Source organism: Archocentrus centrarchus, chromosome 24 (assembly GCF_007364275.1).
Source record: "Archocentrus centrarchus isolate MPI-CPG fArcCen1 chromosome 24, fArcCen1, whole genome shotgun sequence".
NCBI classification, from domain to species: domain Eukaryota; kingdom Metazoa; phylum Chordata; class Actinopteri; order Cichliformes; family Cichlidae; genus Archocentrus; species Archocentrus centrarchus.
Window position 1 is genome coordinate 28,195,955 of NC_044369.1, and position 22,908 is coordinate 28,218,862.

At 42.2% G+C, this 22,908-nt stretch overlaps 2 protein-coding genes across 4 annotated transcripts in view; one reads left to right on the forward strand and one right to left on the reverse strand.

Annotated features, from left to right (window-relative positions):
* The window catches only part of pnocb (prepronociceptin b), a 29,370-nt gene extending 26,586 nt beyond the window's left edge, over positions 1-2,784 (forward strand). Inside the window, exon 3 of the mRNA XM_030721499.1 lies at positions 1,963-2,784. Within this exon, the coding sequence (XP_030577359.1) occupies positions 1,963-2,616 (654 nt within the window). The 3' untranslated portion in view covers positions 2,617-2,784. The remainder of the gene's footprint in view (positions 1-1,962) is intronic.
* Positions 2,785-4,898: 2,114 nt separating this feature from the next.
* znf395b (zinc finger protein 395b) lies at positions 4,899-22,082 on the reverse strand. Of its 3 annotated transcripts, none has more exons than XM_030721498.1 (10): positions 21,970-22,082; positions 19,820-19,977; positions 19,120-19,235; positions 17,674-17,786; positions 14,330-14,532; positions 14,114-14,214; positions 12,758-13,049; positions 6,478-6,573; positions 6,123-6,229; positions 4,899-5,748 (listed from the first exon to the last, which is right to left on the reverse strand). In XM_030721498.1, the coding sequence occupies exons 2-10, from the start codon at positions 19,928-19,930 to the stop codon at positions 5,637-5,639; spliced, it is 1,251 nt and encodes a 416-aa protein (XP_030577358.1). In that variant the 5' UTR covers positions 19,931-19,977; positions 21,970-22,082; the 3' UTR covers positions 4,899-5,636. The 3 variants fall into 3 exon arrangements, with proteins under 3 accessions (XP_030577358.1, XP_030577356.1, XP_030577357.1); XM_030721496.1 differs by having other exon boundaries at positions 12,758-13,052; XM_030721497.1 differs by having other exon boundaries at positions 12,758-13,052; positions 19,820-19,973; positions 21,970-22,069.
* Positions 22,083-22,908: the final 826 nt, after the last annotated feature.

A 22,908-nucleotide genomic window follows, 5' to 3' on the forward strand; every position in this document is an offset into this window, starting at 1 on the left:
TAAGACTTAAAATATGCAATAATAATAATAATAATACATTTTATTTATAGGGGCCTTTCAGGGCACTCAAGGTCGCCTACAGGTAAAAAACAATCAAAATGAAAAAATGAAAACAGCAAAAGAGAAAGCACAATTACAATTACACAATAAACAAAAATTGAAGAAAAACAAAACAATAGTTAAGACCAGGATAAAATCCAAGAACCCACCGAGTCATAGGCCGAAAGCTTGTTTGAACAGATGGGTTTTTAAAAAGAGATAAGCTGTTTATGACCTTTAATGGTTGCGGTAGAGCATTCCAGAGATGGGGTGCAATATGACAAAAGGCTCTAGACCCCATAGTTGCTAAACGGACAGAAGGTATAGTGAGGAGCAGTGACAAAGAAGAACGAAGTAGGCGTGAGGGAGTATAGTAATGGATTAGAGCAGCAATGTAGGGGGGAGCAAGGTTATGAAGAGATTTGAAGGTGAGAAGAAGAATCTTGTATTTGATACGGTAGTCTATTGGAAGCCAATGTAGGTCCTGAAGGATGGGAGTGATGTGTTGAGTAGAGGAGGTTCGGGTAATGATACGTGCAGCAGAGTTTTGAACCATCTGGAGTTTACGGAGAAGTTTGAGTGGTAGACCAGCAAGAAGTGAGTTGTAGTAATCCAATCGAGAAGTGACAAGGGCGTGGACAAGAGTTGTAGTACTGATAGATGTAAGAGAAGGACGGAGACGATTAAAGTTACGTAAGTGAAAATAAGCAGACCGAGTGAGGTTTTTGACATGAGCCTCAAAAGAAAGAGTGCTATCGAGGATGACACCCAGACTCTTAACTTGGGAGGAGATGGGGACAGTGAAATTATCAATGGTGAGTGTGAGGTGATTGGATTTTGCAAGGGTGGATTTGGCACCAATCAGCAGGATTTCTGTTTTATCATTATTCAATTTGAGAAGATTGTCAGAAAACCAAGATTTTATTTCAGAAAGACAGTCAGAAAGGGAAGGCGGGGGGAGAAGAGCATTTGGTTTAGAAGAGACATAGAGCTGGGTGTCATCGGCATAACAATGAAAATGGATGCCGTATTTCCTAAAAATATGTCCTAAGGGTAATAAGTAAATAACAAAGAGAAGAGGACCAAGGACAGAGCCCTGAGGAACACCGGAGGAGACTGGGGTGATGAATGACTTGGCAGTTTTGAGCTGTACATATTGGGTGCGACCAGAAAGGTATGACTGAAACCAAAGAAAAGGAATTCCTGTAAAACCTAGTGAAGCTAATCTGTGAAGGAGGATTGGATGGGAAATGGTGTCGAAAGCCGCACTAAGGTCGAGAAGAATGAGTATAGTTAAGAGACCAGAGTCAGCTGCCATTAAAAGGTCATTTGTGATTTTAACTAATGCAGACTCGGTGCTGTGTAGAGGACGAAAACCAGACTGAAATTCCTCGAAAAGATTATTATTAGAGAGGTAATTGTAAACCTGGTTGGCTACAATTCGTTCGAGAATTTTAGCAAGGAATGGAAGACTAGAAATGGGCCGAAAATTATTCAAATTACTGGGATTTATGCTCTAAGGAAAGAAAAATGGCATTCTAGAGAAGTGAGGTATTTCAGGGCTCGCTCTGAGTACTTGTCAGTGCCATTACCTCCATGTGTTTCATTAGACCTTCATGTTACTTTTCTATATGGTCTAAACACCTGTAATTATTTGCCAGTGTCTTTCATTTTGTTGCTCTAATGAGATCCTGGATCCAGTATTCTCAAATCAAACGGCATGAGGCTCAGCAGTAACTCTTTGAATAAAGTCCTCACTCACATCTCTGTTCTTAGACCTGATTACTAATTGAATCACTGCAAGTAATTAGGGGACTCCAAAGTCTTTTGGATGGTTGTTATCAATTAAACCTAAAAAAAAAAAGAAAAAAGAAAAAAGGTTTGGATTATTTCACCACATTATTATTTCTTTTCCCTCTGCAGGTGTGTTTGTTGGAGTGCGAGGGTCATGTCTCCTCATCACTCACGTGGGAAGTGTGTAAACGTGCTGTGAAGCTATCGCTCCACCCTACACTTTCTGAAGGAGGTGCCCTCTTCAAGAGAACAGGAGAGGAGCTGGAGCTGACCTCTCTTGACCTGAACTCTGACAGTGAACTGCTGCAGTCTACAGCTGCAGAGCGTTTCCAGGAGGGGGATCAGGATGAGACACCCTTGGAGCAGCGCAGTGTCCAGTATGACTCATCACTGCTGGGCTCCTCGGAGGAGGGGGAAGGTCTGCAGAGCCTGGATCTCAGTCTGACAGATGAAGAGAAGAAGCTGAGGGAGGACAGGGATGTGGAGAGTGACGGCCAGCTGGAAGCTGATGAGGTTGACAGCTCAGAGGGCATCACCTTATCTAAACGCTTTGGCGGCTTTCAGAGGGGGCGCCATGGATACAGGAAGCTGATTGGCTCATCCATGAGGCCACTACAAAAGCGCTACGGTGGGTTCATAGGTGTCCGGAAGTCTGCCCGCAAATGGAACAGTCAGAAACGGGTTAACCAGCTGCTACGGCAGTACCTGGGCATGAGGAGCAACCGCAGCGGCAGATTCAACACCGTCCCCGTGACTCGGGTGTGGAGGCGAAACAAACTGTAGTGTATTTCTGTGGCGCCAGCTCTGGTTACCTCAACCTGTCAATCATTTTTTTTCCCCCCTGCAGCTCGCTCCAGTTTGAACTGTGACGTCATCAGAAGAACAGACTCCGTCATCTTGCTGCACCTCTCTTTGTGTCTCTAAGTAACAAAGAATGTTTTGACTGTGATGTCCTTCTTATTAAACCCATCTACATGCCATTCTTTGAAATAAAAGAATTCGAGAAGTGCAATTGAATATATTTTTGTGTGTCAGTATAATAAAAAGTGGCCAAATGAGACTGGAGAACTGATTTAATTTAAGGGTTTGAAAATCATGTTGAATGCACTTTCATGCATGTATGGCTGGAACCTAAAGTCGTGGCTTCACCAGTTTTTTTTTTTTTTTTTTTTTTGTACTCTGTATTTTGGAACAATAGACTACTATAAAAATTGTATTCCTAGATTTGGGAGCCTCCACAGCTCCTATACAGCAAATATGTCTTTAACTGCTAAGCTCTCCAAGTAGGAGCAGACACAAGCTGTAGAATCATATGGTAAAACACAAACTAATTAATTAATGTGTAAGAATTTAATTTCCTGCTTAAGAAAATTAAACACAATGGAGTTAAATTGGCTTTCTTAGCTGAAAGAGATCTCTGCATCTTTTTTTTTTTTAAGTACCTGCTGTTTTATTAATACTGACGAAAAAAAGAAACTTTTTTTTTCTATTGTATTCTGATTTTGGTGCCATCAGCTGGAAGTACTCAACGCAAACTTTGCTAGTGATGAGTTTCTGGAGAAATGAGCAGCAGGTTTGCGCCAGCTCCTGAGGCTCCTTTCAGTGGAACAATACTGCCCTCTAGTGTGTGAGGAACAATCATGCTGTCCTTGGAGGCTGGCTTTGATCATGTCCCAAGTAGTGTAAGGAAGTATATGGGTGTCTTGGGTTAATCCCATTTTCCTGCAGTTAGGACTGACTAGTAGCCAGCAGTATTCATATTTTTCTCATAATTCATCCATTTTAGCTTCAATTTTTGGAGAGATTTCCACACAATAATCAAGTCTACGAATAAAACATTTCATATTCTGTATAGTTTGGTTGCAATGCCCTCTGAGGCAAAATTAAGAATTTGAGAAAATTCAGCTGAACTATCAAATTGTTAGTGTTGGATGGAAGCCAACTTTACCAACAATAACTAGAAGAAAGGAATGCATGACGAGCTCTACGTGAACACTGAAATGTGAAGTCACTGTGAAAAGGACGATGGAGCATCCGTAGCTCGTGTGATTTTGCCTTTAAAGAGAGCAGGGTGGAGGTTAGTTAGCAAAGGGGTTCAAATGAAATCCTTTACATATGATTGGACTGCTGAGAAGCACAGAGTACAGGATGCAACATCTAACAAGACACAGTGAGGATAGTGGAGTAGAGCTATGTTTTATGTCTCCATGATTCACTATAAGCCAAGTTTATTGGCATCTGAAATGGAATTGTGAATATCAGTAATAATGAGGAGCAGTCGTTCAGTTCTGCCACTAAATGAACTCCTTTTCTGCCTTAAACCTGGATTTCAAATGTTAACCCTCCCTGCCCCTCTAACAATCCCAGCGTTCCCAAACTATCCTGTTAACATGTAAAGGAGGGAGCGCGTATGGAGCTAAAAAAACAAACAAATCCCCAGCCTGTTGTCAAACCCTTCTCCACCTGGGGCTTTTTCTCAGAGCCGTTCATGTCTGTTTAGTCTGCACTAAAGTGCATGAAGATGAACCCTGTCAGGGATCATTGGGTGTCTACGGCACCGTAGAACTGGAGAGGAGGTCCAAGGAAATGACTCATAGAATCCACTTAACACAGAGAGGGGCGGGATGAACTGTGCATGTCACCTGTGGTCATTATTACACAGAAAAAAAAAAAAAAAGAAAAAAAGATGTTTGGGTGGGGAAAAAAAAAGTGTTTTCCTCCAAAGGCCGAGTCACAGCCGTGATTTTGCATCTTAATAGTGTTTAAGTGTTTACTAGTGTTTGATTAAACAGTCATTTCTGCAGTGTGTGGCTGATTGCAGAGAGGATGCAGGTGTGCACATGCATGTGTGTTTCTCTGTCAAACAACACAAAAAAAAAAATGTTATTTGTGAACACAGTGTACATTTCAGCGCACATTTTTAACATTTACACCATTGTTCTGAGTCTTCATATGAGATGTGTATAGCAAAAAGTAACAATAAAATAGTTTGTTATTTCTTTCGTGGACTGTCATGCAGAAGAAAAAAAAGGAATAACAAAAAGCGTCTCAAATTCTCAGTGCTTTGTTTTAATGTGTCTGACAATATATTTCCTCTCTTTTTTTTTTTTATTGCTATTGCAAACTCATTCTAACACTCGTCCCATTGCCGTGACTCCACGGCTTTAAGGAACAGAACCATTAACACTGGTCGTATGCCAACACACGGGCAGGAAGGAAATCCATTTCCATGGAAAGAACTTTTAGCTTATTCTCGTGAGTTTATATTCCAACAAAGTGCCAAAAAACATGAAAATAATTAAAAAAAATTGCCCAATTCCTGGGCTGAACCAGACGATTAAAAAAAAAAAAAGGTACAAAATACTCGTACATAACTCAAAGCACACAATATAATGTACATCATAACCACTGTGTAACCACTGGAAGAGAGGATTGGAATAACGAAAACAGCCAGGTCTAATACAGTGGAGCTACAGGAGTAGTAATATGACCTTTGGATAAAGTAGGAGAGTATTGTAGGCTTAGCACATCACATGGTCAAAGTCAGTCAACAGTTAGCACCATCGCAGACTTCAGTTTTCAGGATAAAGATACAAAGATACAGAAAAGTCCATTAGCATTCCTTTAGGAAAGAAACAAAATAGGCTGAAAGGAAAAAAAGAAAGGAAAAAAAAAAACCAAGTAAAACAACTGATGGCTCTCAGGCCCTGATTTATATTCTCTTTTAGATAAAAGTCTCTGTTGCCACGCATCCATCCGTCCACGTCTCGCACGCTCTTTCTCTCACCGCCGCCGAGCCGCCTCTAGTCCGGGAAGCGCTGGCAGGCTTTTTTCCAGCGGCAGGCAGTGCACCACTGATCCTTGTGCTCCACTCCGTACACCTTGCGGCACTTCTTGGCCTCCCCGCGGCCCTTCCTGCAAAAAGACACGAATCATGAGGATGCGAGGGGAGACCGGTCTTTACAAAAAAATGGCTCAGAGGGATATCAAATAAAGTAGTTTTTTCTCGCCAGGAAGTGGAAATGCGATTTAAGGATAAAAACGACAATGTCGAGGAAGAAGCTAGAGGACGGATACCTGCATCAACACTTGAGAAAAAAGAAAGACTTCTGATCAAAATACTAATCTTCATCAATTTTTAGCAAATGTTTAGCAAATGTTAGAATGCTAACATGCTACATTAACATAGAAAGTACCGTTCAAAGCACTGTACACAGAGCTGGTGGTGTGGCTGCGGATTATTAGCTCTGTTTAAATTTGAACCCCATGAATGAGCATGAATGCCTCACCTGAAGGAGCAGTGAGTGCGGGAGGGCGACACACTCATTGGCTGCAGCCTGTTCTGCTGGAGCCACTGTTCCCCGACGCTGACGGATCGGCAGCGAGGTTTCACCATCTGAGGACACAACCAGAGACTGAGCACAGTAGCAGTCTTAAGTGTGGCCACCGCACATGTCGGCGACAGAGATGGAGGCAACGCTCAAAGATCAGACAGCTTTAGAAGCACCCTCCCCACACTGAGAGCAACATTATCAAATATCTAATATTTAAATCATGATAAGTCTCCAACCTTAGAGTTAACTGAGCCCTATCCAACCTCCTACTATATGTAAAAATAAGTGTTAAGGCAGATTAAAGGCTCACCGGAGTGTTACTGTGGCCAGGGCCAGAGGTGGAGGGGGTCCAACCGTGACTGCCAGGGCTTCTGGGGGCCACCGATATCTGGACAGGGCTGCAGGCCTGGAGGAAGCAAAAAAAAAAAAGTGGACCCGTGATTTTTCACATCAGCAGGATCTTAAACTGTCCAACAACCTGTTTCATACAGAATGTGAATTTAATGTTGGGCAGCAGAGACAAGCAGGGAAAACATATGACAGCACAGGATACCATCACATTTCCCTTTAATATGGCAATGTTAGGAAACACTGGTTAAGCAGACACACCTGCAGTGCATTAGTGAATTAAATCAACCTGTCAGACTCCAGTGCTCTTACATTATAATATGAAGCTAACACAGCCAGCTGTTACTAACTTAATGGCAACAGGTAAATAACGCTGCTTTTCCCCACTGGAATAAAATGCGGCATGTGAGGCATTTGGAGTATCGCCATGGCAGCACCATAAAAAAACGTGATATGGGTGTCACTGACCTTTTTTTTTGGTCAAAGTGACTTACAGAATGTGTGTAGCATAATTCAAGCACTTCTGAGAAACATCTTTTGTTCTCTACATATAAATTTTTGTTTCATTCTGTAGGGGGCGCTATTGCACCAATTGCTCTATTTCCCCAGTTATGGATTCAGGCTGGTTCAGTACATAAGTGATTAAAATTTCAGGCCAATCGGACAAAGCACGTGCAAACGATTGCAGAAAACGTTTTGCGGCGAGACCCAAAAAATGAACGCAAAATCCGGTGCGCTGCTACGGCAACATGTGTTTAACGATTTTTAGAATAGAATAGAATAGAATAGAATGCCTTTATTGTCATTATACAGGATGTACAATGAGATTGGAGGGCCACTCCTGTTCAGTGCCATGTAACAGAAAATCAAACTCTCTAAAATGAAAATAAAAATATTATAATCTAGTATTCATAGACAGAATATTTTTTAATACCTGGAGCAAATGCACTTTCATCACAGCTATGATAGCACTAGATTGAGCTTTCACTGAGTCAGCTAAACACTGATCACAGTCCTAAATCAAATTAATTTTTTCTCCTGTCCTTGATCTTTAAAACACTTTTTCTGCATCCTCATCCTTCTCCTGCCTCCTGCTCTGTAAGCCCGACCACACTGCGCCACAAGATTTTTCATAGCTTTCTATTAATAGTTCTTTTAAAGTCAGGCTATCAAAGATGGTGTGATTGTTTTTTTCATCGTAGGTCATATGCAGGGGTCTGTGTGCTGTTCCACGAAAGCCCACGCTGATCCCTCCTCACAACAAGTCTGATTGAAGGAGGAGGGGGTGCCTCAGACACTAGGGAGGTGCAGGGAAAATACATCCTGCAGTTTGGAAACTATAAACCAGAATCTTTCCTGTGGCTTTTGGAGAATGATGTCATTTGGTAAATGGACTGGTTCTTATATAAAGCTTTTCTACTCTACATGAGCACTTATAACACCTTATACAGCATGTCTCCTTCACCCATTCCCACAAGCACTTTATTCCTACATCTAAATGCTTTCTATCTAACATTCACGATCCAATGAACGCATTGGGAGCGACTCTGTGTTCAGTATGTACCTCCTGAGCTTCAGTATTAACTGTACAGAAGCTTTAAATGCTACATAACATTGCTAAAATGCTTTGCTATAGGTGTGAGTACATTTCTTTAAAAGCTGACTTGTAAAACATGTTAAATGTTTTTGTTGTCTGACAGTTGTTTAAATTATTTACACTACAGTTTTTTTTAATGCATTTTTATATCCTCTGTGAAATCTGTCGAGACCTTGATGTGCGTCTACAGTTCTTGTGTATTCTGTTTATTTTATAGTGATGCTTTATTTATTGAGATACAGAAATAAATGAAGCTACTTGGCAATCAGTTATTTTTATAGAGAGATGTGAATCTTATTTTGCTCCTCTTACTGCTGTTAGTTTAGGCCCTTTTTTTCAAATTATGTATTCAGTTGTTTCCTACAAGATGAATTCTTTGCTGCCTTTTGGACGTCTAAATGGTTTGGTGATGGCTTTGCCCAACGTGGAGAAAAACCTGACAATGGCACTGCGCTTCTTTTTTGGTTTGATACAAGCTGAGTGCTTTCAATTTAATATTCACACACACTGCGTCAGAGAGCAACTTGGGGTTCAGTATCCCAACAACACTTTGGCATGCAGACTGGAGCAGCCAGGGATTGAACCACAAACCTTCCAATTAATAGGTGATCTGCTCTATCTCCTGAGCTACAGCCACCCTGTGGGTCAGGTGGGTCAGGTATGTCCTTCAATGCACATATTAAACAAATATGTAGGACCGCTTTTTTGCATTTCTGCAATATTTCTGAGATTAGAAACATCCTTTCTCAGAGTGATGCTGAAAAGTTAATTCATGCATTTATTACTTCTAGGGTGGATTATTGTAATTCATTATTATCAGGCTGTCCTAAAAGCTCCCTGAAAAGCCTTCAGCTGATCCAAAATGCTGCAGCTAGAGTACTGACAGGGACTAGAAAGAGAGAGCAGATTTCTCCCATATTGGCTTCTCTTCATTGGCTCCCTGTTAAATCTAGAATAGAATTTAAAATTCTTCTCCTCACATACAAGGTCTTGAATAATCAGGCACCATCTTATCTCAAAGACCTCATAGTCCCATATCACCCCAATAGAGCACTTCACTCTCAGACTGCTGGCTTACTTGTGGTTCCTAGGATACTTAAGAGTAGAATGGGAGGCAGAGCCTTCAGCTTTCAGGCGCCTCTTCTGTGGAACCAGCTTCCAGCTTGGATTCAGGAGACAGACACCCTCTCTATTTTTAAGATTAGGCTTAAAACTTTCCTTTTTGATCAAGCTTATAGTTAGGGCTGGATCAGGTGACCCTGAACCATCCCTTAGTTATGCTGCTATAGGCCTAGGCTGCTGGGGGGTTCCCATAATGCACTGTTTCTTTTCATTCACCTTATTTACTTTGTTTATACTTCACTCTGTATTTAATCATTAATTATTATTAATCTCTGGCTCTCTTCGACAGCATGTCTTTTGTCCTGTCTCTCTCCCCTCAGCCCCAGCCAGTCGCGGCAGATGACCCCCCCTCCCTGAGCCTGGTTCTGTTGGAGGTTTCTTCCTGTTAAAAGGGAGTTTTTCCTTCCCACTGTCACCAAGTGGTTGCTCATAGGTGGTTGTTTTGACTGTTGGGTTTTCTCTGTATTATTGTAGGGTCTTTACCCACAATACAAAGCGCCTTGAGGCAACTGTTTGTTGTGATTTGGCGCTATATAAATAAAATTGAATTGAATTGAATTGAATTAGCTTTATGGAGGGCTTTTTTTAAATAGAGCAACAAACTCTTTTTCCAGGCTAAATGAAGATGTTCTAAAAAGTTGTAGCACTCTCGACTTTGGGAACCACTGCTCCAATATCGCTATTCAAGAGAACATTCACTGGCTTACAGAAACATGACTCTAAGCAGGCATGTTTTGTACTTGAATCAAGTCCTCACATCAGCTAGATTGCCAAATAGAAAAATAATCAGTCTGAGGCTTTTTTTTTTATTCCAACTCACTGCTGTAACAATCAACTAAACTCCCACGTGATAAATGATCTTTTCCGGTCAAGCTGTTTCCACTCCCTCTGGCCTATTTCCCCACCTCGAGCAACCCTAAACCATCTGAACAAAGCACGTGTTATTTCATCCCAATCCATCCAACTGTGCAGACAGAAGAAGATGCAGAGGGTAGAAAATATCTGATGGTGATGATGATGATGATATATCCACTGCGTTAAGCCAATCAGTAACAGTGGGAGTGACTAGGAAAAAAACCACACCTGCGTGAGTGAACCGCTGTGAACAGACATTTCGAGGCGCCAGCAGCTGTGACACACATACAGAGGCACAGCTCCACCACCACCACCAGCACTGACCCACAGTTCAACCCACACGCTCGCTCACACAGAACTCTCACTTGAATTTCTGCCTGCTTAAAGAAAAACAAATGTGGCACACATACGAACATTTGTAGCAACAGAAAAATGCCTAAAATTGTCACAGTTATTGCTTTTCTTTCTTTTTTTTTTTTTAAGTCTGGCAGGAATATTTTTCAGAAAGTTTATAAAGCTGAAAAGTTACAAAGTGTACGTCAGGCTCTAACTGCTGTACAGGGAGATTTTATGTGGTGTTTTTCTGGGGTTTTTTTGCAGGCTGGTGAGAGTCTAGTCTCCTTGGGAAAGCGAGCAAGCAGACAGCTTGCTCTCTCACTGTCACAAAGCATCCATTTACAGGCTCGTGGCGCAGGGTAAATGCAGGTCACCAGTGAAATGTGCTGCTTTGTGATGCATAAACACAGTCGTAGCTCGCTTGCTCGTTAGACGGGGTCTCTGCTTGGGGGCCCTGGGTAAAGAGGACTTCTGCAACAAGACCAAGACCGTGTAACGTGAGACTCGCGCAAAAAAAACTGCGGTAAAATGAAGTTCACTTCCCAGCTGAGCTATTTCGCAGAAAGGGAATCTAGACTTTTTTTTTTTTTCTTCGTTTTCATACACAGCCTGAATTCCTGGACAAAAAAAAAAATTGTTCTGAGGAAAATGGGGAAAAAGTGACATTTGGAATGTGAATTCTGGTGCTCATGCACTAAAATCTGCGCCTGACATTTAATAATTCATGCTAACAAGAACCGTGCTGTCTCCTTTCATTGCCCTCAAACTATTTCATTCGCCAGAATGTCGTCTTCTTCTAGTTCTGGGAAGTAAACAAGTGATTACTGAAATAATAACTAACTGAACAAGTATTTTGTGACAAAACTTCATGTGACTGTAAAAAAATTCCCCTGAAGTTACAAATTTAATGATGCAGAATCATTTGAAGAGCCTACAAAGATTATTTAGGCAATTATAAAACATTAAAATGTTTAAATTTAAATTGGGGCTAAATTATTACAGGCTGACAAGGGTTATTCTACGTTTTAGAGCTGGATTCATACAGCTACAGCCACACACCATATGAAAATGAAAGCTAATAATATAAACAGCTCGCTGGAGGTGTAAAAAATAATCTGAAAATATTCTGTTGAGCAGAGATGTTCTGTGAGATGAGGTTGAAAGGCTCTTTAAATAAAGGACACAAGCTTTAAAATATAATATTAATTGTTCTCATTTGAATTATTTCTGTTAAACTGTGGAGCATAGCTTCATTCATTGATTCATTCATGAAAATGATGAGAGACTTTATTAGTTTACTTCAGCTTCTCTTAAAATATGAGTGATGAAGCCTGGAAACGTGGCGGGAACAGCTGGCACAATCAGCTCCTGGAAATTATATTAATTCATATATTTTCCTTGTTTAAAGTGCATAAAAAAGCTACTTCCATGTTTTTAGCATTTATGCTAAGCTAAGCAAGCATACAGCCAGGACTCTATGCTTTCCTGTGCACATCTAAGTCACTTCAGTTCATTGAGGTTTGCGGGCATTCATTTATGCACAGCTCTATGAAGGTCCCACCACAGAATTTCAGTCAGGTTGAGGTCTAGACTTTTACTGGGCCACGTATGCAAGTGTTTCACAGGAAGAGTGCTGTTACTTTATCTACTCTCAATATGTTTCTCAAATGTCAAAGAAATATCCCATCTGTATGCAAAGTATTAAAAAAAAAAGGTTACACTGTTTAGTGATACTAAATTAATTAGATATTAAAGGGAACCTATTCTGCACATTTGAAGCTCCGTAGTTTTATTCTTGGACTCTACTAGAATAGCTTTGATTTACAGTTCATAATTTTTATTTTCAGTTGTATCTTTGTGCAGTTTCTCAGTTCATCTTCTGTCTGGAAAAAAAAAAAAAAGTAAATCTGTTTTTAGCCCGTTAACATTCTTCTGATTGGCTGCCCCCTCACAAATACAAGGTTTGAACAGCAGGTGGGTGGAGCTTCTGTACTCACACCCAGATCTGTGTGCCTGAGATGACCATATTAGGGATATCCCCTCTTAGTGACATCATAGAGACCCAAGAGGAGAAAAACCTGCTTAAAACTGAGTGTTCGGATGAGTCTGAAATGTGAGCTTCTGGCTGACAGAGATTACGAGTACAAACGCTGAAGTCATTATTCTCCTTTTTAACACAAGCATCTACCATTTTAGCAGTGTATATGACAAAACAAATAAAAAGCATGACAGGTACCCTTTAATAATTTTCTTTGCATTTACTCTATCTTCAAGCGCTTCATGCTCTTCCCGGTATGCTACTGGAAACTGATAGCAACACTGCTGCACCAACCTGATAGAGATGCTCTGAGTGAATCTGCCAAAAGCTGCTGGGGGCCGACTGGCTGAGCTGACTGGGCCTGCTCAGGCCTGGCCCAGAGCTGGAATTGGACCTGGGCCTGTGAGCCGGGGGGATCTGGAGCTCTGCGCCTGGAGGAGAACCACAGGACGCCCAGCTGAGATGAGAGGACGAGGCCTGGCCCAGAGCCTGCTGGGCCGGAGCTGGGCCGGAGCTGGCATCAACGGTCTCACAGGATATCTTAGTGTAGTAGAAGTCCTCCTCTCGCTGGGATTGGTCTGACCCACTGCTGTGCATGTGCAGTAGGGACACATCAGTGGATACACAGAGAAAAAGACTGACTTGTCTGTTTGCAGAGTTACTGAAAGCAGCACTCACAGCGGCCTAACCAAGCAGAGCTCTTCCACAACCTGAAATTTTTATTCCCTCTTGTTTTTTTAATGTTGTTTTGAAGCTGAGAAATGTTCCAAAAGGCCGAACTATCTGCATTCCAATTTAACTCAGACTACAGCGGCCAAACAGTGTACACACAAACCTGACAAACTAGAACGTCGTACATAATCACACCCTTGAAGTGACCAATTGATAAAAATCAACCAATTATGACTTAATGTTCTCTATTTTTAGTGCACCATTAAAATTGTGACATATGGCAGAAAAATAAATGTTTTATTGGGTTATGTGTGAAACACAAGGAGCACCAGGAAGTGCTCCCTACATCATAAAGAACACACTTATTTCCAACAGATATACAATAAAACTAACAGCTACACTGTGTTATCATCAAAAATAATGTATACAGATTTTAATACACAAACACACTATATATATATATATATATATATATATATATATATATATATATATATGCAGCACACATCCCCCCAGAAAGGCCAAAGCCAAATAAAAATCTGCAGCATTAAAATAGCAAAAATGGATGTTAAAAATAGACATTTTAAAATCGAATCCAGTGTTGTAAAAAAAAACAAAACAAAAAAAAAACAGTTAAAGTAAATAAAACTGGAGTTTCGTTTACACAAGCATAATATTGTGTTGATTTAAAGCTGCAGGAAGCTGCACGGATTTCTGCCAAACGAGGTTACACAGACTCACTGTCTTTACTGTTGTGCACAGTCATCTCCCAAAGCTTCATCCTGCGCCAGGAAAAACTCTGCTTTACTTTTTATTTTGCTCTACTCAAGGGGATTCAGCGCCCCTCCCCACCTGTCCCTAATTTAGTTAAAAAAATAATAAATTCTAGTTTTACACGTCAGCACAATTGTTCCTCATTTCTGCTAAGAAGGAAAGGGATTGCACATGTAAATGAGAAGATTCAAAGTGCCAGCTCACCCCAGATGCAGCACACGGATGTGTCTTTTTATTCCGACTGAAGACGTGAGAACTTTGCCGCAACTGGGCCACAGGCATTTGTACACACTTCTGACGGAGCTCTGCGAGAGACAGATCACAACGGAGGTTGAGTAAGGACAGAAAGTACAGAGACTTTGCTGATTCCAGAGACTTCTGACGCGGCAATTTCCACTGTGAGTTGCGGAAGCTGTGCACCTTTGGCTTTTTGGCAGTGAGCTCCTCTCCCTGCTCCAGCTCCATGTGCAGGCCTTCGTCGGGGCTGCTGTCCATCTCGGTGACGGACGGAGAGGGCGCGGGGCTCACGTTGCCGTGGTCCCAGCTCCAGTAGCCGCTGCTGCCACTGTCAGAGAGCTCGCCTCCACCGCATTCCATGTCAGCAGATGAGGACGACGAGCCAGCTAGAGGAAGATGCAACAATTTCTTGTGAGCCAAAGAAAACTTACAGTTTGTCACAGAGCTGAGGGGAAACCAGTTCGTGCACTAACTCACGTGTCTGTAAAAAAAAAATCTTTACCTTCTGGCTTAAATATCAAATACTCTCTGTTCCTTTTTGGGATGAAAATAGCTACTCATGCATTTGGGAATGCTCTCTGCTGCTTCCCCTCTGCCCATCCTACAGAGAAGAGCAGGTGTCCCGTGCTGGTGCCAAGGTTGTGATGCGGTATTTAAGACAGCTTTACCATCATTTCAGCACCTATTTACTAACTCCCTGCTCTGTTCTCTTTTCACAGATATTTTCTTTATTGCTTTGCCAACACATTAAAAACAGTAACTTTTGTTTTTGCTCTTGCAAATTGTTTATCAAGTTAATAAATATGTCGTATGGAATGGCTTAATGGACACAAAGGGGCCTCAAGTGGGTTGAGTTGAGCTTTCTTCATGTCCTGCCACATTTCACCAACAAAAACCAGAAGTCTCACTTTTGAACAGCAGAAAGCTATGCTTCTATACTGCAGCTATATCTGTATTTCATACAGTGCCGTGCAAAGAGCCATCCCTCACTTCTTTATATTTTGCTAGGAAACCACCAAACGGATGCAGCAATTTAGTGACCCGTGTAAGCATCAATGGAAATACAGTAAACAAGGCAAAAACAGAGTTTGAAGAATTCTAATAAGTTTGAAAGTCAGTATTTGGTGTGACCACCTTTATTCTTCAGCACAGTCTGAACTCTCTGAGGCAGCTTCCTTGTCATTCCTTTAAGTAATCTCAGGAACAGCTCTCCAGGCTTCTTGAAGGACATTCAAAGCTCTTCTTTGGATGAAGAATTCTTAGTCAGGATGATCCCACATTGCTTCAGTAATGTTGATCTCCGGGCTCTGGGGAGGCCAGTCCATGGCTGATGGTGTTTGGGATCATTGTCATGCTGAAAAATTAATCCGTTGCCAATCACATGCTTTCCAGATGATGCTGCATGGTGGATCAAAAGCTGATGGCACTTTTCTGGTTTCATAATTCCATCAATTTTGAGAAGATCTCCAATCACCAATGGCTGAAACCATGACAGAGCCTCCACCGTGTTTTACAGATGGCTGCAGACACTCACTGTTTGATCTCTCCTGACCTCCTCCATACATACTAACAACAATTTAAACCAAAATTTTCAAACATGGACTCATCGTTCCTTCAGACCTGTTGCCACTGATTTTCAGTCCAGTTCTCTTGTAATGTGGGATACCTCAGCCTTTTCACCCTGTTTCCCTTCATTAAGAATGGCTTCTTAACAGCCACCCTTCCACTGAGACCATTTCTGATGAGGCTTCAGCGAACAGTAGATGGATCAACTGAAGGGTCAGTCTCTTTCCTGTTTCTTATGGACACAGCTTTCAGATACTGTTCATCTGCTGTAGATCTTTTTTTTTTAGGCCTGACATGTCTTCTTTGGTCCTCCACTTGCCCAGTTTCTTCAAAATCTTTAAGGACACACTGCAGATCATGCAGAGTTATGCTAAGTTTTCAGCTAATAGCTCTTTGGGAATCACCTTGTTATTTTATTGTTAAACTGAGTTATCTTTGGTAGTTTTGTAGATTCAACTAAAAGTAACAAATTACCTAAAGATACAATTTAAAATTGTTTTTTTGCTAAGTTGTCTGTTATGTGCCTGGTACACTGGTTCATTCCTTCAGTTTGGTGCCTTTCTTATGCTTGAATGATTCACAAGTCAGTGTCAAGAGACTAAAAACATTCCTCTGAAAAAGCAGCCAATGTCCAGAGAATAACTTTGAAAGATTTTCAGAAAGCCTGAAGAACTGTTGCTTAAGACCACTTAAAAAAAACAAAACAAACACACACACACACACACACACACACACACACACACACACACACACACACACACACACACACACACACACACACACACACAAGAAAGTCTGGCTCCATGGAAGACTGAAATGAGGGGTGGCTCAAGACTTTTACACATACTGTACAACAATAAGATCACTCAAATCAGAATAGAACAGTTGAGTGAATCAGCTGTGATTGGGAGTAAGCTGGGGTGAGTCCAAAGAAAGATGACCAACATGAAAGGACTGCAGTCATAACTGTGGTGATGGTGCTCTAGTATTGTGCAGCAGTTCAAAGTTGGTCACACAAAGAATAAAATCGTGTTTAGTCACTGGAGGTAGCAGACGCTTGCTTGCATGTGTACTCCAGCTGCTATGCAGCCAAATTGGAAGCAGCATAAAAACAAACAGCAGAGGAATTGCTACTGTGTGCAGTAGCCCGGGATACTGTATAATCAGCTGGACAGTCAAGATCACTAATTGGAAACCAGGAGGAGACACGAACCCAGCCTCACAAGTTAGTGAACTCATATTGGCAGATAAATGGGAGGCTTGTATCAATAACAGCATCTAATGTAAAATCTATGCCCAATCAAACATGGTTGATCAATCCACTGTGGCCACCCCTTTGGAAATAAGCCTACTCTGTCTGTAGATAGAGTAAGAACAGAATTACTGATCAAATTGGCTGACTTTGCCCCAAAGTTAATGTTTAAAAAGCTTTTCCCCTGCAAATTAAACTTGTACTCCACACGTGCAGCATTCCACAACACTGCAGCTTCATTAACAGCTTAATCCAGAGTGTGTGTCAGTGTGTCTGGCTCATCCCACCACAGCACTGAACAAACATCCGTAAGTACACTTATCTTTGCAACAGTAATGAGCAGATACAACATATCTGACACCACACAGCTTAATCTGTGGTGACTCTTAACTGTTTGTAAGCATCAGCGCAACAACACGAGTGGCTCATATGTGTCCCAGTTTGGCCGTTAAAGCAGGTGACTGGCTATTTGGGAGAAATGGGGAGGACAAGCACCGCCTTTGTCTTCAAGGAATTTCTCTTCTTGGCTCTTATTGTCATATCTCTGCTCTGTAATGTCTACGTTACAAGTGGTAAAGCCACAAATAATTTAATAAAACTTTTGAAGTTATAAACTATTAATAGGAACTATCTTGGGGGGGGGGTGCCGTGATGTGTCAGACTACTGACCGCCATATATGTGAACATATGTGATTGTGGTGATACAAACCTGGTCCAGGATCTGTTTGTGATGAGCTCTGAACCACGGGGCTGCAGGACAGACTGGTCAGAACCATGGCCGCCATGATCTCATCCATCTCTACCGACTCTGGGCTGCGGAAGCTGGAGACAACATACAGAAATATTCTGGTAAGATCAAGTCCACCCTCACATACTCCTACCAAGCAGCAACACCTGGAAAATAGAGCCAACACAGAAGGTCCAAAAACTGCAGTTCCTCTACTGGCCACTTGAGGCAGCCTCAAAAGAGTGACTCCCCATAGACTCTCATGATAAAACGCTCAGCTTTACCACAGAAATAAACATGTACGAGGCTGGTGCAAAAAATGAATTTAGCCTCTGGTGGTTGGTTGGTTGTTGGTGCCTTTTGGCAACAGTATTGGCTGCTTTGTGGTTCAGCCCATCCAACACGTCTGCTCCGCAGTTTTGGAGATTGAAGTTCTAGTGTTTTATTAGTCTGTTGCTTACCACTTACCACCAGACACCCCACAATATGATATTATCACAATACTTCACTAATGATACAATATTATTGTGAGTTTGAGCGTTTAACGACATGCTGAGTATTGCAGTAACATATATTGTATGGTATGTATGGCAATTCCATGGGATCTGTTTAATTAACTGTGATAAAATGTTGAAAATCACATATCTGTTGCTGTCTACATAAACAGAAATTCACATTTAACTATTACATTTGCCCTCAGCAGCCTTCCTGTTCTATAGAAATGTAACCAGAATACAAACAGCTGGCAGCCAGTTGAGCTGAGTCTCCTCGAGTTGTGCTCATTGACAAATGTGTCTTTTCCACTAGTACCTACTCGGCTCGACTCAACACGACTCTACTCAGTTTTTAGGGTTTTCCATTAGGTGGTAGTACCTGGTACCAGGCACTTTATTACTACCTACTCAAGCTCTGAGCAACCATTTAGTCACCACAAGTTCCAATCGGTCGCAGAATGTGAAAAAATTCAATAATGACTGGGCAGCCATTTTTTTTTTTTGTAGCTGCATGGAGGTTGCTGTCCTGTTTTTGCTCATGTGATTGAGCCATTAGCTTGCTCTGAACTAGCAGGTAGCTTTGTCAAGCTCAGTGTGTCCAGTGTTGGATGGTTTTCCGGTTGGGCTGATTTCATGTAAGTTTGCTCAGCTAATATTATCTCAGGGTGGTGGTGCATGACAGGAACCCTCTTGTTTATAGTATTCCCAGAGTATTTTAAATTATTTTATATAGTATCAATATTTGGCGTCCCTGTATCGATAAAATATTGCGATACTATGCTGTATCAACACCCCACCACCAACAACACCCGTCCCCCAAAATCCCTACTGGCTGGGATGCAGCTTTCCAACTAATCGGTGACATCATGTGGGTCCATCTTTTGTATACAGCCTGTGGTTCCTACAAAACTACAGCACCTGCAGTGTCGCTCACCTGTATGGAGCCTCTCTGTTGCTGAGGTGCACTGCGGCTCCCATATTTTGCAGCGAAGCAGCCCGGTTGCTCTTGTAACGTCCACTCTCAGCCTGGACACAGCTCTGTGTATATACCTTCAAAGTGAGGCAATGACACAATGAGTTCCTGATCCCAGCCTGGAAAAGTTGTCCGTTCAGTGTCTTGCTCTGGTTCACTTCAACATAAACCTTCCACTCAGCTCATCAGTGGACAGACAAAACACTGTTCAGGCCTTATATGGGTTAAGCTGTTTACATGCGTCTGTGATACCCTGCTACTGAGCCTCACTGTGACCATGAATAAAGCAGTTAAGAGAATATTTCCTGTCCATCTGTGGCGTCCTGCACGCAGACAGCATAATCTGCCAGTGAAACAGTGTGAAAAGAAGTGGCTGCCAGCCTCTGACCAGGCAGTGCATTACATCTAACACAGGGGAAAGAAATAATGATCCCATTTCTTGAATTTCTTTTCTCAGTTATGGTCTGAACTTTCAGGAGTGTGGCCTTTTGCTTACTGTAATGATTTTTCTTGTGATTTAAATGCGCCTGTAACGCCATGCAAACCTGAAATGGGAACTTGAGGGATTTTTTTTTTTAGATGTATGAATCAGTAATTCCCCCAGAAAACAGATGACTTTCGCGGGCCTTAAAGGGAGTCTCGTCTCTGTCAGGCTTCTCACCAGAGCGTGCTGCACGCCGGGCCCGTTGCTGCCCTGCGTCGTTGTAGAGAAGCAGGCTGCCGTCCCGCCTGGCTCTGCTCCAGCTCTGGCCTCGGGTCCCGTAGCTGCCATGGTGCTGCTGCACACACTGAGGGGACTCAGCACAGTGTCACACCTTCCTGCAGACAGGACGCCACAGACAACGTGAACAAATGAAAATATGTCCCAGCATTATTAATCTTCCAGCACCCCAGCCATGCTGCACTGCAGTGTGACTTCACTGTAACATTACATCAAATTTCACCACGAACGTCCTTCGGTAACTTTGGTTGTAATCTCTGCCCAGCTTCCTTCTTCAAAGGATTCAACGATGGAGGTTATTTTCAGCTAGAGAGAATATGCTCTCAGTGAACCACGGCATCAGATGACAAATATGCTTGGTGAATAAATATGGGGATCTAAACAGACGGCAGCTTTGCTGACGAGTGTCTGTTGGCAAACACTTATTCCATCTTGCATCTCTGCGTCTGACAGCGCAGCGCAACGACACCACAGGAGATTTGAAAATTATTGCAGGCATGTGAAGGGAACGCAGACTTGAGTGGATTTAGATCGGATCGCAATCTTGCTGTAGTTTTGCTGTCTACTCTGATAAAGTACGAGACTCATAACGCCTTACAAAGACCTAATCTGGCGTTTGGGTACATTCACTGTGGCCTGTAGCCCACAGAGGTAAAATGGGGGCAATGCTGCATTCAGTAGACTCAGGAATAATCCCAACACAATGGTGACTGTGCAGCGTTGACAAACCGTGATTCACTGTGTTTCTGTGTTCTGGCATTTATTGACGGTTAATGACTGACATTTTCTGAAGAGCCCATATTTTGGAGTAGATTCGTGTTTACATTACATAACATTACAAAAATCTAAACTAAACGTGTAAAAGATCAGAAATGATGACTTTTCTCTGCTCCTATTTTACCCAGATAGTAATAAATGTTTGGACCACTTCTGCCCGTTTCTTTGGGACAGTGTTGGCCCAGAGATTCAGCATTGATCCAGGTTGAGTCTGGCTGTCAGAGCTCCACCACAGGACCACCTTATGTGGGCCAAATGGTGTGCCATGACATTCTGCCCACATCTGGCTCACATAACACAGCCGTACTACAAATACAAAAACAATACACTGGCACAACACTAAACAATAGTAACCTCACAAAACAACACATAAAGGAAGCTGTGTTTTAAATGGTAATTATACAGTGGCACCACGTTGCTGTATCAAACCCCTCTTGTTCATTTCAAGAAATTACTATTTTTTACTGGCTTCCATATACAAGTTATTTCCTACTTGGAAACCTGCACATAAGGGATTCTTCGAGGAGATAGCTCATCTCACCCATTCTTTTTTTGTGCACCCAAACACAGCACAAAGCCCGATTTCCCCCACCTTTCCACCAATCAGCGCCAAGCTTCAGTAGTAAACAAGCGGCACCGTGTGGGAGTGCCGCCGACGCTGATTGGCTGAGCCCTGGCTTTCAGGAACACACCCCCGTTCTAACAACGTGTTCAGACACGAGCTTCGCCGGGAGGGACTGAGCCGGACCAGAGGATCCAGCTGAGATTAAACTTATTTCTAACACAAAGTCACGTAAAAACACATTATAATGATCCAGATTTCACACAGCACGCGTCGTGCGGCGATGAATTTAAGGCTGGAATGTGCAAACAGCGACGTGAAAACAACAACAAGGGCAAAAATGTAATAAATAAGGTCATTTCCGCAGTCTTATAATGCAACTGGGCTCATGCTTTAGACTCAGATGGAGATTTTTCATGCGTTTTGTCACCAGGTAGTAAAATCGGAGACTCCTTGTTAAGCAGGCTCCTGCAATTTGATGCACACGCTGCAGAAGCTACAGATAAAAACATTGCGCATGTTTCCAAATGAATGCAATGGCTGTTTGGGCTTCTTTTATAGCTGCGCTGTTTATGATCCTTCAATTACATTACTGATCTCCACCCGGCAACGCAGACTGAAATCCGGAGAAACACCCCCTCCCACTCTCCCTCCCCCAGCTTCCACTGCACAGAGAGAAAACTGCATTTTCGCTGTGTTTTCTGCAGAAAAACAACCTCTTGGGTTCTTAAAAACAACGTATTTTACTCACTCCGTCGGTGGAAGTCCTCCGGTCAGGGCTGCAGCTGCGGGTCGTCGCTGCCTGGCCGTCCCGCCGCTCGCCGGCTCGTCAGTCTGCCGGAGGAAAAGGGGGTTGGGTCGGTCGGATACGCGCCTACGTGTGTCTGTTCGGTGGACCAATGCCGGAGGTGACAGCTGGGCAAAAGCGCAGAGATATGAGCCTGCAGCGCGCCGCGCACAAAAGGATGATCTAGGTGAGGGGTTACCAGAGCATCACCATCATCAGCATCATCATTCAGTCTCTGTCTGTCTGTCTGAAGCACACACAAATCTGTGTTTATCTGCTGTGTCTCAATCACGTCAGCAGCAGAAGTGGACTATGTCCTTAGAAAATAGAAATAGCAAACACGAGTGAGTTTTTAAATAGATTTTTAATTATAATTAAGCACTGCATTTAATGCAATTACTCTGCATTGCAAAAAAGATGCAAATAAGAAATATCAAAAATGATTAAAAACAGTCCACAAACCAGGAGGTCAACTAGACTTCACTCCACAGAGTATTTATTTCTCTCAGGTGTGTCAAACATATGGTCAGCGGGTCCAGTCAGGCTCACTGGAAGGCTTTGCAAAGAGTGACAAACATTAGCACTTTTCACTGCATCTTGCACGAGGAAACGTGCTGAGAGAGTTCAAAAGGGATCGTGTCTCTTTTAAATGTCTGTTCATTTCATCCAGGCCAGAGCCGGAGGTCTGAACTGCTGTTTTGGGATGCTGTGCTGGGACGTTTCTGGTTTTCAATTTTTGCAGTGTGAGTGTGGAAAAACTGACGAATCTCACGTTGTTTATGATTTATTTTGTCATTGGTTTGTTCATTACATGTGGCTATAGCCAAAATTTAAATATTATTATTATTATTTTATTTATCATGCACATCCGTTGTCTTTTACTGGTCCGGCCCATGAACTAAA